Source organism: Conger conger, chromosome 16 (genome assembly GCF_963514075.1).
Source record: "Conger conger chromosome 16, fConCon1.1, whole genome shotgun sequence".
Taxonomy (NCBI): domain Eukaryota; kingdom Metazoa; phylum Chordata; class Actinopteri; order Anguilliformes; family Congridae; genus Conger; species Conger conger.
In genome coordinates, this window is record NC_083775.1 from 21,847,258 (window position 1) to 21,860,928 (window position 13,671).

The 13,671-nt window shown below is 39.9% G+C and overlaps 1 protein-coding gene across 2 annotated transcripts; it reads left to right on the plus strand.

Moving 5' to 3' along the window:
- The first annotated feature begins 1,019 nt into the window (after nt 1-1,019).
- On the plus strand, nt 1,020-5,384 carry si:ch211-76l23.4 (uncharacterized). Of its 2 annotated transcripts, none has more exons than XM_061224925.1 (4): nt 1,020-1,123; nt 2,887-3,009; nt 3,416-3,545; nt 4,340-5,384. In XM_061224925.1, exons 2-4 carry the CDS (start codon nt 2,907-2,909, stop codon nt 4,533-4,535), a joined length of 429 nt encoding a protein of 142 aa, XP_061080909.1. In that variant the 5' UTR covers nt 1,020-1,123; nt 2,887-2,906; the 3' UTR covers nt 4,536-5,384. The 2 variants fall into 2 exon arrangements, with proteins under 2 accessions (XP_061080909.1, XP_061080910.1); XM_061224926.1 differs by lacking the exon at nt 1,020-1,123 and adding an exon at nt 1,160-2,566.
- The last annotated feature ends 8,287 nt before the right edge of the window (nt 5,385-13,671 follow it).

Genomic DNA, 13,671 nt, shown 5'->3' on the forward strand with positions numbered 1-13,671 from the left:
GAGGGACAAATCCAGAAAGAGAGCACACCTGCATGGCTTCACATAGTGATTTTTTAAAATGATTTTCTTTTATTTGGGATAAAAAAAAAAGAAATATTGTATTTCACTATTTGAAAATGTAATATTATATCTGAGTATTTTTTTAACAATCCCCAATAGATTTACTAGCATACAGTAATCCAACCGATTTATAAATGGTTAACTTTAGTCAAACTAAGCCGTTTTAAATGTTTTAACTTGTATTGTATTGCAAAATGCCATTTAAGAGTCTTCCACTCGAAATAGCTTCTAAAACAAGAAAGCCACAAAGCCACAGACTTGAAAAACGACAACACAACAAATGCACTCATTTTCCTCAGAATCTTCTATCCAATCAGAATTATTTATTGGGAGTTTTACAGCTAAATTAATAAGAACTTAGACCTGGATATGGCCCAATACCCAGACTTGGCATATGACAATAGGGGATACACACAGCAAGAGGACATAAAATCGCACTTCTCCCAGAATTATGAAGGACCTTAGGACTTGGAGGCTTGCCTAGAATTCAAACCACATTTGACCTACCCCACTAAGGAAATTGAGCATGGAAATGGACAGAATGTATCCGGACTGTTTATAGGAGCTCTACACCTGAATGTGGGTTTGTACTGTATGTGGATAATGTTAATTCATGCATATAATGATGTGTGTGTGTGTGTATGTGTGTGTGTGTGTGTGTTGAGAGAGTGTGTGTGTGTGTGTGTGTGTGTGGGGGAGAGCATATGAAGCATATCATATCACTTACATCAGACAGTATTTGCACGTGTGTGTTTGTTTGTGTGTTGAAATATGCTCCACTGACAAACTGTGTGCTAGTCTGTACATGTGTGGGTGAGGGTCTGTGTATAAGGGGGATATAATTTTGTGCATGTGAGAAAGCATGTGCTTGCATGTGTATGCACATGTGCATGTGTGTGTGTGTGTACAGTATGTGTGTGTGTGTGGGTGGGTGTGTTTAAACATGCTCCACTGACAAACTGCTGGAGTTTCTGATTGGTGGAGTGGAGGTGAAAGCAGACTTGCTTCACAACTCAGGGGCACAGTCAAGTAATAAGCTCAAGCCTTCCTCATCAACAACCAGGTGAGTGCTCCCATGGAAAACTGCTGCTTAAAATGCCTTTAGTGATTTATACCTTTTAAGTTTTTTCATGCATCATCATTTTAATTTAAAGAATGCTTAAAATATATAATTTCATCATGCTTCTGAAAAGAATGCAGGATATGTTTTTACTGGCAACCAAGTTTGTCAATAATGTTAGACAGTGTTATACAATAAAAACATTTTTAACTCCTTTTGTACAGTAGTCAGCTTGCTGGGGGACTTTTTTCTCATTTACATTTGTTTTGGTAGATATAGGTCAGTGCTTTCTTTTCTACCACTGTTATGACTTACTCAACATTAACTTGCTCTCTCTTTTGGCACTGGTCACTAACTTACATCTGTCAGCCTGGGATGGGTAGCGTATGCTATCAGTGATGATGTCGATGGCATTTTCATTGATTCGATTGAATTCAATACAAATGGAAGCGTAAATAATGCTGCAATGTTTTCTTTTTGTTTAATATTAGGTGCAGGAAAAAGATGACAACAGATGCATGTCTTTGTTATTATAAAGTCAGTCCATAGCTCTGCAGGGGCCATTACTGTATATTAAAGTTTAACATTTGATAACATCCAGGGATTGTTTTAATTTAATTGGGAAGACACTTGGTGGAATGCAGGCTACAAGCTTTAGCATTTATTTCCCTTTAAAAGGAAAATGAATTGTGAAAGGGTAAATGTCTCTCAGCTAATTACTTTCCCAGTGATGCGTTTTGGTATGTTTATGGACACTTTTTTCTAGAGTACTAACAATTGATTTCAGATGAGTCAGAAGTGAACTTTAAAAGGCAATTATGAGGATTGTTTTTGTACAACACTCTTGACTGCTCTTTAAGTTTTCCCAAACACATTGAGACAGAATACGGAATATGGTATTAAATGAAGCAGATGAAAACCGATCTGAATGTAAATGAACAGCGTGCTCACTTGCATGCAGGAACATATAAACCCACAGAGAGTGATCCTCCTTTCGGCCATCACCTGCATGTTTCAACAAATTCCACTTTGTGCAGACTCTTAGCACTTTGAAAGAAAATGAACTGAAATTAAAAATGAGACTGGATCCATAGTAAATACCACCATTTTATATGAAAAATACCATTGTTGTTACTGCAAGATAGAAATAATATACATGTTCTTTAGATCTGTGTCACAAATGAAAACACTTTAGCTACAACAAAAATAATAATTTCAGAGAGGTCCAGTGATGCAAAAATAAGATCAACGGCATAAACTTGAAGGCCAAGCACACTGCAGCTTGATGAAATAGAGTCTTACATTAATGTATAATTTAATACTTAAGACAACCACAGTTATGGTTTGGCAGAAAAACATATGCAGTTGTGCTCTGTGTTCTCCTGATCCCTGCTGGTGAGATGAGGCACAGCAGAAGCCCCAAGAGAAGCTGACCCATGTGAACATGTGTGTACTGTATATGTAAAAACATAAAACATTATTTGAAAATGTACGGGCTGATTTATTAGCAGTAATGTTTCACATCTTGAATTACAAATGACATGAATAGTAAAATAATGTTATTTGCAACCTATGCTAAATATATGCATACTGTACAAAAAAGTATAAACTGTATACAGACACAAAATAGGAAGATAGAGATTGACCCCTGGTGACCAAAAAAGTTAACATAATACCAAAAAAAAAGACAAGTAACGAGCTATACCACACTCACACACAATGCACGAATAGGAAGAAAGAGAGATGGTATATGTTTTGTTTTGCAGGTACTGTTCAGGGTCCCAGTATGAGTTTCAGACTCAGTGTGCTGGTATTGGCATTGGCTGTGGTGGCAGTGTTGGCCCAGAGGAAGCGCCCTGCCAAGGACGAGTGGAACTACCGGGATGGCTGTGAGTGGCTCCATTTTGTACTCACATAAGACAAGCAAATCTATTCACGCTAACTCAGGAGGACTCTCACATCAGCAACTCAAAGAGCTGGATCAGCCCACCTCAGCTGGGTGTCTGTGCAGAGCTGTGGTACAATCAGTGGTACAATTATAATGGCAGAAGATGACAGAACAACAGAACAAGTGCCTGCATGCCACACTGAATAAAACTTCACTTGGAGATCTTATTGTTCATAGCTTCCTATTAAGTTTTTATTGACTTGCTTTGGGCAAATCAATGTGCCCTCATCCATTGGAAAGCAAGTTTGTTGCTCGACTAGACACTCCATTGCATCATTGACATATTAAACTTCTTATTTTGTCAATTTCTAAAGATTTTAACAGCCTCACGTTTTCCCCCTGTCCAGCTGAGAAGGTCAACATGCGGGGAGTGGCCAACCTCACCCAGGTCCTGGACAACTGGAGGTTTGACATCCTGAGTCAGATGAAGGACATGCTGCTGAATGACCATCAGTCTGTCCTCCCAGACTACCACAGGTAGAGTTACACAGTGACACTACCACAGGTAGAGTTACACAGTGACACTATGTCAGGTATAATAACATAGTGATGTTACCCAGGTACAGTAACACAGTGACGCTACTCTAGGTACAGTAACACAGTGACAGTAACATAACAGTTACAAGTGATACTATACCAGGTTCGGTAACACAGTGACGCTAATGACATCTGAAGACTGTTTTTGTGCCCCTATAGAACTTATGACTGTGACTCAACCAGCATTAGTGAAAATAAGTAATTTATTAATTGATCCAGGGTCATCGGTGGAGGAAAACCTTGATGTTTCCCTGTACATTTTCAGGGTAAAAAGACATGGCTTTCCTTGACTGGACCATTTCAAAGGTGTCGAGTAAGAGGTTTCGTCAGGCACCCCTCAGTTGGCCAATCAGTCCGCCTCTCTCACACTCAATTTCTGCCCTTGTTGCTGGGCAAAGCTCTGTGATGTCAGCTGTGGTATCCTTCCAGTGGGTTTGAGGCAATGCAGGCCACACCCTCTGAAGGGCAAAACCCACAAACCTGCCTTCAGATGGAATGCCCCATTAAAAAACCACAGAAGGAAAACAGCTGATGTTTTCACAATGGAAAACAGGAAACACTCACATCTTTGTGGTTTGGAGGCCAGTGATTTCCAAAACCAGGACAGCTAGGACATAATTATCGCTGGTAGTTCTACATTAAAGAACTCTCTCACTCAATTTTCTGTTACTCTCTCTTGATGAAATAACTATTTAAATAAGTTTGATTTATTTATATCTGTTTATTTCTGTCAGGATCCAACCACTGTCTGAGGCATTGGATGACCTGTATAAGGAATTCAATGCCCTGAAGGCACATCTGGGAGACCTGGGCGAGAAGGTCGTGGCCGTTGAGACCTTCGTCGACGAGATGAAAACGGAGAAAGCCGCAAGCGCCGCTCCTGTCAGGAGGAGGATCATCAAGAAGAAGGGCCCGGCCTCTCAGCCCTAAACTCGCCGTCGACCCCCGTCCCCTGACAGTGCTGGCACTTCCTGATTTTTTAATGAGAAATATTGTGGTGATTGATTCATGCATCTCATAAGCTTTGTTTGCATATTTCCATAGCAACAGTCTGAAAGTGTTGAGATCTTTTTCTATCAAGGGCAAAACTTTTCTAAATGAACCCTTTAACCCGAAATGATTGCTGCACTAGAATAGTATGCCAAATCTAAGGAATACGCCTACATATAAAATATATATTCAAGTTAAATATTTACTTTATATATTGCCTATTCCGTATGTTGTAATTTGCCCCAAGGCAACTGGTAATAATTGTAGAAAGTTAGATGAAAGGATTATTTGAGGATGACAGACATTTGGGATATACAAAAGTATATAATATTTAAACTGTATTGGTGTATTTCTTTGCTGACCCAAGTGAGTAGTTTTTCATTGCAGTCAATAATTAACCTATTTTGTATGTACAGAATGCAGTGTCCTTATTAAATATCCAGCAGCTACAAAACCTGGCATGTTCAAGCTGAAAAACAAAAAACAGAAACACGTAAAATATGGACAATAATATATGGACAAATGCTGTAACCTATAGGTTGCCAGGCTACACTCATTTGCATAAAAAAGCATTTTAGTGAACATTTGAGTCTCATGTGACCCTCGGTGGTCATTTAAAATGACACTGTAATATATTATCAACGTTCTATTTTATTACATGATGCCGAGGATGAGAGATGTCTTCGCACTCTTTCTCTTTACGTAATGCGGTGTAAAAATCTCTCTCAGCTAAAATAGTGCTATCCTTTAATGATTAAGCTATAAATAAATACAGTTATTTTGCACGCACTCACGGTCTTCTGTGTCGCTATACAATCTTTGTTGGTCTCTCTCTCTCTCTCTCTCTCTCTCACACACACACACAATTCCTGTTATTTATTTTCTTTGAATAGAATCAAAATGAATTCCTGGCTATGCCGCTGCTCTCACACAAACATACAAACATTCCACTTAGACACCGTGTTTCTATACCAGAGATCAATACTACAGCAAGGCTAGGACAAGAGATTTATTGTTAAAGGCAGATATTACAGAATCAATCTTTTGTCTGAGTTTATAACCTGCCATTCGGTTGGTATGTCCTACAATTTGTGGTTTATTATACAATAACACAGACAACTCCATCCTTCGGGGCTGAAATTCAGTTCACATAAACAGCATGTTGCCTTGTTGCCTTGATCAGGATGAGAATGTCACTCTCTACGACTATGTCTTTAACCGCTTAAACAGGCTGCACTTCTTAATTGCAACCAGCAGAGGGAGACAAAAGTTCACATCACATTTTCCAGACCACAGGATGATTTGGCACGATGGATTTGGCAGTAGTTTTGCGAAGGGGGCGCTGAAGAGCTGGAAGTAATTCGGAGGTAATGCTGACTGGCGTGAATATCTCAGGGGTTCAATTATAAAAGGAAAGAAGGGTGAGTCATCCAGTTAAGGCACTGTTCCTGTGCACGAATGAGCCCCAAGACACCAGGCATGCAAATCCACCTGTAGATCTGGTCATGGAGTGCCTTCCCTTCGCACTTGTGAGCAAGCTCTGATGTGGTAAGTGGCAGCTGACATCACATGCTTCAGGGGAGAACACATACTTGTCCTCGGCCCTCCTGAATGAACAATGGAAGTTGTAAAGAGAGCTGTATGAAAAGAGGAAGAAAAATACAGAAAATTGAATGAACAGATGGAAATCATCAAAATGATGAGCACCCAGCGTGAATAGTTAGGGAAACTGTCTCGCCTTGCAACACCTGCAGCAGCATCAGTTTGCACGTTTGCACGTTTCTCCCATGTCTACGGTCTCCCACAGTCTAAAGGAGTTGGCAACACCACATCAGTGGTCCTGACTCCTGGTCCCGCAGGGTGAGCTGGTTTTTTATTTAGCCTTAATATCAGCAACCAATTCGGCCCCAAGAAACCAGGTGAGATTAGTTAACTGTGTAACTGCTTTAATTGATAAATTAAGTGCTGAGTAACAATGAAAGCCAGAACACCCTGCGGCTCTCCAGGACCAGGAGTGAGGACCCCAGCACACCCTGTGGCTCTCCAGGACCAGGTGTGAGGACCCCAGCACACCCTGCAGCTCTCCAGGACCAGGAGTGAGGACCCCAGCACACCCTGTGGCTCTCCAGGACCAGGAGTGAGGACCCCAGCACACCCTGCAGCTCTTCAGGACCAAGAGTAAGGACCACTGCTCTACATTGTCCATAGATATGAACGTGTGAGGGAATAGTATTTGGGCTGTAACGTTTTGAATATTTAATTTATTTGTATTGCGTTTTTCACAAAAAGACTGTCATATAGACACTTTATAGAGTGACGGAAGGGAAGAAAAAAAAGGGGGAAATACCAAAAAAAAAAATCCCTATTGGGGAGAAAAACCCTCAACCATTGGCAAAAAAAAACTCAATGGGAAGAAATCTCGGGAGGAACCCAGTTACAGGGGGTATACCCATCCTCTGCTGGCCAATAGGGTAACCTCGAGGTTATAGGTTGAATATGCAACCTGTGTTGAGCACTCCTGAAGTTATTACAGTCAGTCTATAAATACCTGTATGTAGTCCAGTGGTCAGCAGTTGCTTCCTATAGACCTGCCATCAGGCCCTGTAATATACAGTAGCATTGTTATCACAAAGCCCATTATGTTCTCATTCAATCTATTCCTGCCAAATGTGTGACTGCTGAACCTTGCCAATTCCAGGCAGACGTGGAGCTTAATCAGTAGGCAGAACTTTATGTTATTTTGAAAGTTCCATCTGTTGATCCAGAAGTTTCCGTTGAGCAGTTTGCTAAGCTTGCAGCACCCCTCAGGAGATGTTTTGTGGGCGAGTATCATGGGGGTAGGAATGTTGGCTTTGCTAGGTTGTTGGTGGCGTAATAATTTAAATGTGTTAAATTATCAAATTGGCCACGTTATGAAAGTCATACACAATCACCCTCTCATTGCATATCTGCAATGCTCGAATGTGCATTTCAGTCCAGCTTCTTTTTCAAAATGTTCGCATAACATTTTGGTTATCTTGAATATACCCTCTCAAAGTGGGCTGTGTGTAAACAGTTGTGTAAACAGAACAACTTGGATTTCTTTAACATCCATCCATAACTTTGATTCAGAAATAAATGAAAGTGTTAGTTTGTCTCCCTATGGACACACTGTGGCGGGTTCAGCAGTCATGGCCTCTGTATGTCTTGCACTTGCATATTTTAACATTTTTCTTATAGTATTTATTTGCTAAACTCTTCTCCCCAGGGAGACTTAAATGATCAATACCCTGCATATTATTTACATACATAGGATTGACAATGTTGCTTATATTTTTGCATAATTTTGCATATTTCTGCATACTAAAATACTAGAATTCATAATTATTAATTGTATGACATTACCCACACACACACACACACACATACACACATAAACACACACATTCCTGACATAAAGTATTTCACAAACACATACAGACATATTTCTTGACAGACTTAGAGCTCTCATTGTTCAAAGAAATCGTTTTTTTTTTTTAAAGAAAGAAAAGTCAAGTCCTTGAAATAGCACTGAGCCAAACCTACATTATGAGTAAATCAAACAGAAAAATGATGGAAGCACATGAGCTCAATAACCTTAAAGAATTAAGGGCTCGGCTGGAACAGAACAGCAGAATACCCAGGGGTCTCCAGAACGAGTTTGGAAGGACGTGGGACAGGCCGTAATTTACTCTACTCACGACTAGAGTGGATATACAGACGCTTCCTGACAAATCAACAAAAGAAAATCTTAAGAGCTAAATCTTCTAATCCTCCAATGAGGGTTGCAAACCAGGACAGAGGACGGGCAAACAGAAAGACTGTGTGGAGCTGTCAGGCTTGCATTACATTGCATCACTGCAAGTTTTTAGAAATGCATCATTTTAACTCCGCTCATTTTTATTTATTTTTTCGTCTGAAACAAGAGTGTACGATAAAACTTGTCCCTTTCCTCATTTGCATTTCTGTGTTGGCCACTGAAAGCACCGCCATGGTTGATCATGCATTTTTTAATTTCATTTATTGATTTATCTGCCAATCAAATCTTGCCAAGCAAGGAGACCCTGAAAAGTGAATGCAACACAGCTCTGTGTTCTGCCCCATAGCACATGCTGTACATGGCTGTGTTCTGCCCCATGAATGTTGTATGTGATTGTGTCTGTTGTATTATACTGTATGTTTTATGTTGGTTTCATCATGGTCTCAAGGGGCTATCCTTTAATAAACTTTGATTATTTGATTATATGTATGGAATTCTTTGACCACTAGGGGCAGCTGTAAATATTACTGCACATACAAGATCAAGATTTTAAGAGGCAGAACTGCCATTTACCTACCTCTTCTTATTTATTATTATTTCTTTATTTATTATTGAAAGAAGATACTTTCTCAGAGTTATTCAGCACCATAAGCCAATTTTTCAAGTCGTTTATGGGTCTTAGAATTTTTCCTACTTGTTTTCAGCAGTATACGCAGAATAGCTGCTCACCTGTCGTGAACAAAGCAAGGTGCAGATGTAATTGACATACGGCATGTTATGATTCATGCGAGCCAGCAGATGTTTGGTAACAGGTGCACATATCATTCACAGGAAGCCTGGCGTAGATCAGGTGGTTCAGAGAAATGTTCACCCCAAGCTTTGATCATGTCCAAATAGGAAGCATGGTTGCCAGACCCTGCCTTTGAAGTGATGAGTTCTCCCTGCTTGAAATGCAAACTAGCCTTTCTTATGGCCCGGCTGTCCCGAGCCTTGTTTGATTAACATTGGGGACATAGCGCCATGGTTCAATTTCATGATGGCGGTAATATATGGACTGAGTGATTCATTCAGATTAGATTAGGTCCAACTTTGTGAATTTTACGTGTATTAAAAATGTCTCGCATATTTTTTTTTTCTCTATGAGTTAGTGGTGTTTGGCATTTGTTGAAATTAAATGGATAATTCACTTCTGCAGTTTTCTGATAATATTTCAGTTTTACTTTTCCAATGTTTTTCAAAGGCATGCAGGTTAGGCTACTAGGGGGTCATTAACCGGGCATAGGTATAAAAGAGCGTGCGTGCTTAGTCAACCTACTGTACCATGTATAATAATAATAGTGCGTGTTAATAGTGCAAAAAACAGCTGACGCTAGGTTTTGAAACAGGTCATAGCTGGTTGACCAATTCAAACAGCTCTATACTCAACATGCTTTGACCAGCTCAAGCTGTGTTTTGAAACAGCTGGTAGCTGGTCATTTCAAGCTGGTCCTAGCTGGATTTTACATCAGGGCACTCTCCCACTGACTCACTCACTGGCCAAAAAAAAAAAAAAAAACTTAAACAGGAAATCCATAGAAACAAGAGTGTTCAAGGTACCAGTAACAATAATAAAGAATTTTAAGTGACCCCCTCAACTGGAAACTGCTGAGTCAGGAATCTCAATCTACAGTCCTGGAGTGCCCCGGTCTGCCCAGTCACCACTTAATTCATTTATGGCTAAAGAGACACACACAGACACACTCACACACACACACACTCACACACACACACACACACACACACACACTGTTTCAGAGGCTTACGTTAGCTGCTGCCTATTGACAGGTAATCACAGAGACCGGCCTTCCAGAACTGGAGTAAGAAATTCCGGGGTAACCAATCAATGTTTGATATTGTGGGGACACTGTGGCAGTGTGTGAGCTCTCCATTCGGGGATGGAGAATTTACTTATTAGCTCGTGACAATGCATTAATAATCAACACAGGAAAAATAGAATGCGAAAATAATTCTAAGCTTTTTTTAAAGTGATAAATATCTGGAATAAAATGTAAAACACTTTAAAGATTATCAATGCAGAGACCGGAGAAGTAAGCAACCCAATGAATTCTGACACATACATCCATATGAATAATTCATGCGCATTTCAAAAAGAAACTCAGAATGGCTTATGAAGTGTAAGAAGATGAACTCTGAATCAAATATAAAAATCTGTGCAATGATGGTGAAGGCAATTCCTGTAAGACAGATAACTCAATAAAGTCAACATTAAAAAGGTACCTGACTGTCTGCCTATTAGTCTATTTATTGACTTTATCTGCAATAAGTCTTTGTGAAATGTCTCTATGCATGCACACACAGATATAGCCTTGAAACTGTAAGCATTGTGCTTCCATCAGAGCCTGAAATTGTCAGACATTCAAACAGGAATTTTCAGTTGTACATTGGTATGTAAGTATTTATGGAGGTGAGGGGAGTCAGATTCCAGGCCTGGAAGGCCACAGTGTTGGCTGGTTTTGGGTGTTTTGCACAAATAAGTGATTAAAATAAGCAACTGATTGGCTGAAGGGTACATACATGTAGTCAGAATAAACACATAGGCTGCGGTTTTGCTGATTGGCTGCTGATTGCAAGCAAGGAAACCGCCAGACATTGTGCCCCCCAGGATCTTGCAGTGTAGCCTCTGTATTTCTGTTCCTGAAGCTTTCTTCAGTACGCTGACTCATCCACACCTGCATCCTGAAGAGTGTTTCGGATCTGTTGTACCAAGTGTTTGTGGATTTTTCTTCATTGTAGTGAGAATTATTTGGTCATCAACTATAGAGGTCTTCCTCGGCCCTTTGCGATTACTGAGCTCACCAGTGCTCTTTCTTCATCATGATGTTCCAAACAGGTAACCCTATTGTTTGGCAGACATTTTGCCTCTGACTGCTTTTTCTGGCTTCGCATCCTCATAGTGGCTTTCTTGAATTTCATTGGCACAACTCTGGTCCTCATGTTGACAGACGCTTATACCAATGGCAACCAAAAATCATTATGAGATACTGAAATCTCTGTTATACCTACACTAGGGTAAAAATGTAACATGCAGAAACACATGTCCCAAATGCTATGGTGCCCTAAAATGGAGGACTATGTATAAAAATCCTGCAATCTTTACACAGTGAAGCCAAATTGTATAACAATACCCTTTGCACTTTAACCATGTGAATAATTTGAAGACAAATCTAGAATTGAGGAATACAGAGCCAAATTGAGAAAACATTTCTTAGTCCCAAGACCTATGAAGCTCACTGTTTGTACAAATATAAATTAATAACCAAAAAACGTTTCTTTATTAAAAACCATGTAATTGATTCTACAGACAGGTGGTGCAGAAGGTCTTCTTGTCAGGCAAGGGAAGAAATAGAACATTTTAATCTACTAATTAAAAAGTCTGGCACAAGACCAGCATATGATATCACCTGGGAGACTGCTCCCCAGAGATAAGGTGTGGTGATAAGGGGGCGCTTTTCACATGCTGGGGCCGAGAGGCAGGACTCAAAGTGTGGTGGAAGGTAGGAGGCACAGCCGAATTTCAGCAGGAATTCCAGTCAGTCAATTGCCTAAAACAGGCTTCGAAATCACCATTTACAACTCATCTTGCCTGAGAGCAATTCAATTCAGCTTTAATTTAATTTTAGTTAGCAGAAAACTCTGTGACAGACATTTTATTTTTTTACAAAAATAGGAAAAAAAATGTAAAGACTGAACTTGAACCCCCCCAAAAATAGAAATAAATACATCTCAGGAGGAACCAAGCCTAGAGGGGGAGGCCAGACACACCTGTTTGGCCCAGTGTTAGTCGTTAAAGTCCGACTAAATGACAACAGGCTAAACGGTAATAATAACCAAATCATCATGTGGCAAAACCAGTGACTATCCTGAATTGAATCCAATAGAAAATCTGTAGTACGACTTGGAAGACTCAATTTTCATTGTTCTCAAGGACCTAGTCAGAATCTGGCCCGGAACACAACAAGGCCTGAGTGCAAGACCGTTTTAGAGCTTGACAGTTAGGTGATGGGTACCAACTGCAGTGAATAGCAAAGAGACACATGCCTGTACATGGTCCTCTATCTCTTGCAGGCCATTGAACCCCCCAATGGCGCTGAAGGGACAGCACAGCAGAAAGACATCCATCACCTTTCCTGGTGCCACAATATACTGTATATTTCATGATGTAAGTGTTAAAACATCAGGAGACTTTATAAGATCACCACTATGAGCCTTTCTGACTGCTCTCAGAAGATAGGTCCCTTTCACCCATAAAATCATAATGACACCATATAGTGGTTATAAAAGGTTGAAGTGTGTAATTGGGGAATGATTTGAACAACATTTTCTGTAACGTTGCAAAACGCCTAGAATCTCATAAAACTGAATAAAAGTCAATGACTCACATTTTGTCACCAGTGCGACTCTACATAAAAAACTATGAAATTTCATACTTATTTGGAAAAAACCCCCCCAAAAAACAAAACAAAACAAACCTAGCAGCCATAATAAAGACTGACGCAACAGAGCTTAAAAGTCCAGCGCTGCTGGGATGTTTTTGAATTCTCTCAGACGCTGCCAAGCAGACATCCTGGCTGTATCTGACTCCAAATGCATATATTGGCAGATGAACTAAAATAACTTTGCAATGTCTTGAATTTAATCCAAGGACACTGATAGTAGCCTGGCATTGGCTAAAGGACAAGGAAGACAGTCATTAAAAACATTTCTCATTATACCAGAGATGTTCAGCTCAACTTATCAGAGCTAGATAATAAGTGTAGCATACCTGTCCCAAAGGCGAAACATAAATATTTTGCTATGCTTTTCATTCGAATGACATTTGGCTGAAAATGTTTGTATGAATGTCAATGAAAAGATCTATAGGATCACCAAATTCAAACAGCATCATTAATTTCACATTATAACCCAGGTTAGAGCTGTACAAGTGTCGAATAATGAACCATTTCTTGAACATATGGCTGTTTCCCACAAAAACAGCTCTGCAGTAAAAATAGAAATAATAAGACTAATTAAATAGTTAAGAGCAGAAGCATAAATAAACATGTCACCAATCCTGTCTGGTTCGCAACCCTCATTTTATTGCCATTAATGGAGAAGAAAACCAGCAAGAAAATAAAAGGCACAAAACAGGCTTTGAGAAACACAAGCTCTAAGATGTTGACTAGTTCTGGTTCTGGTTGTTCTCTGGACAAGTCAGACAGCAGATGGTGTTGGGTCTCAGAAGGCATGGCAGGTTGTTCC

Excerpts from the sequence above, each read along its gene's own strand:
- si:ch211-76l23.4 (XM_061224925.1), top strand. The coding sequence starts at position 2,907 with ATGAGTTTCAGACTCAGTGTGCTGGTATTGGCATTGGCTGTGGTGGCA. Across the intron at positions 3,010-3,415 it reads GTGGAACTACCGGGATGGCT|CTGAGAAGGTCAACATGCGG; the intron begins GTGAGTGGCTCC and ends CCCCCTGTCCAG. Across the intron at positions 3,546-4,339 it reads GTCCTCCCAGACTACCACAG|GATCCAACCACTGTCTGAGG; the intron begins GTAGAGTTACAC and ends TATTTCTGTCAG.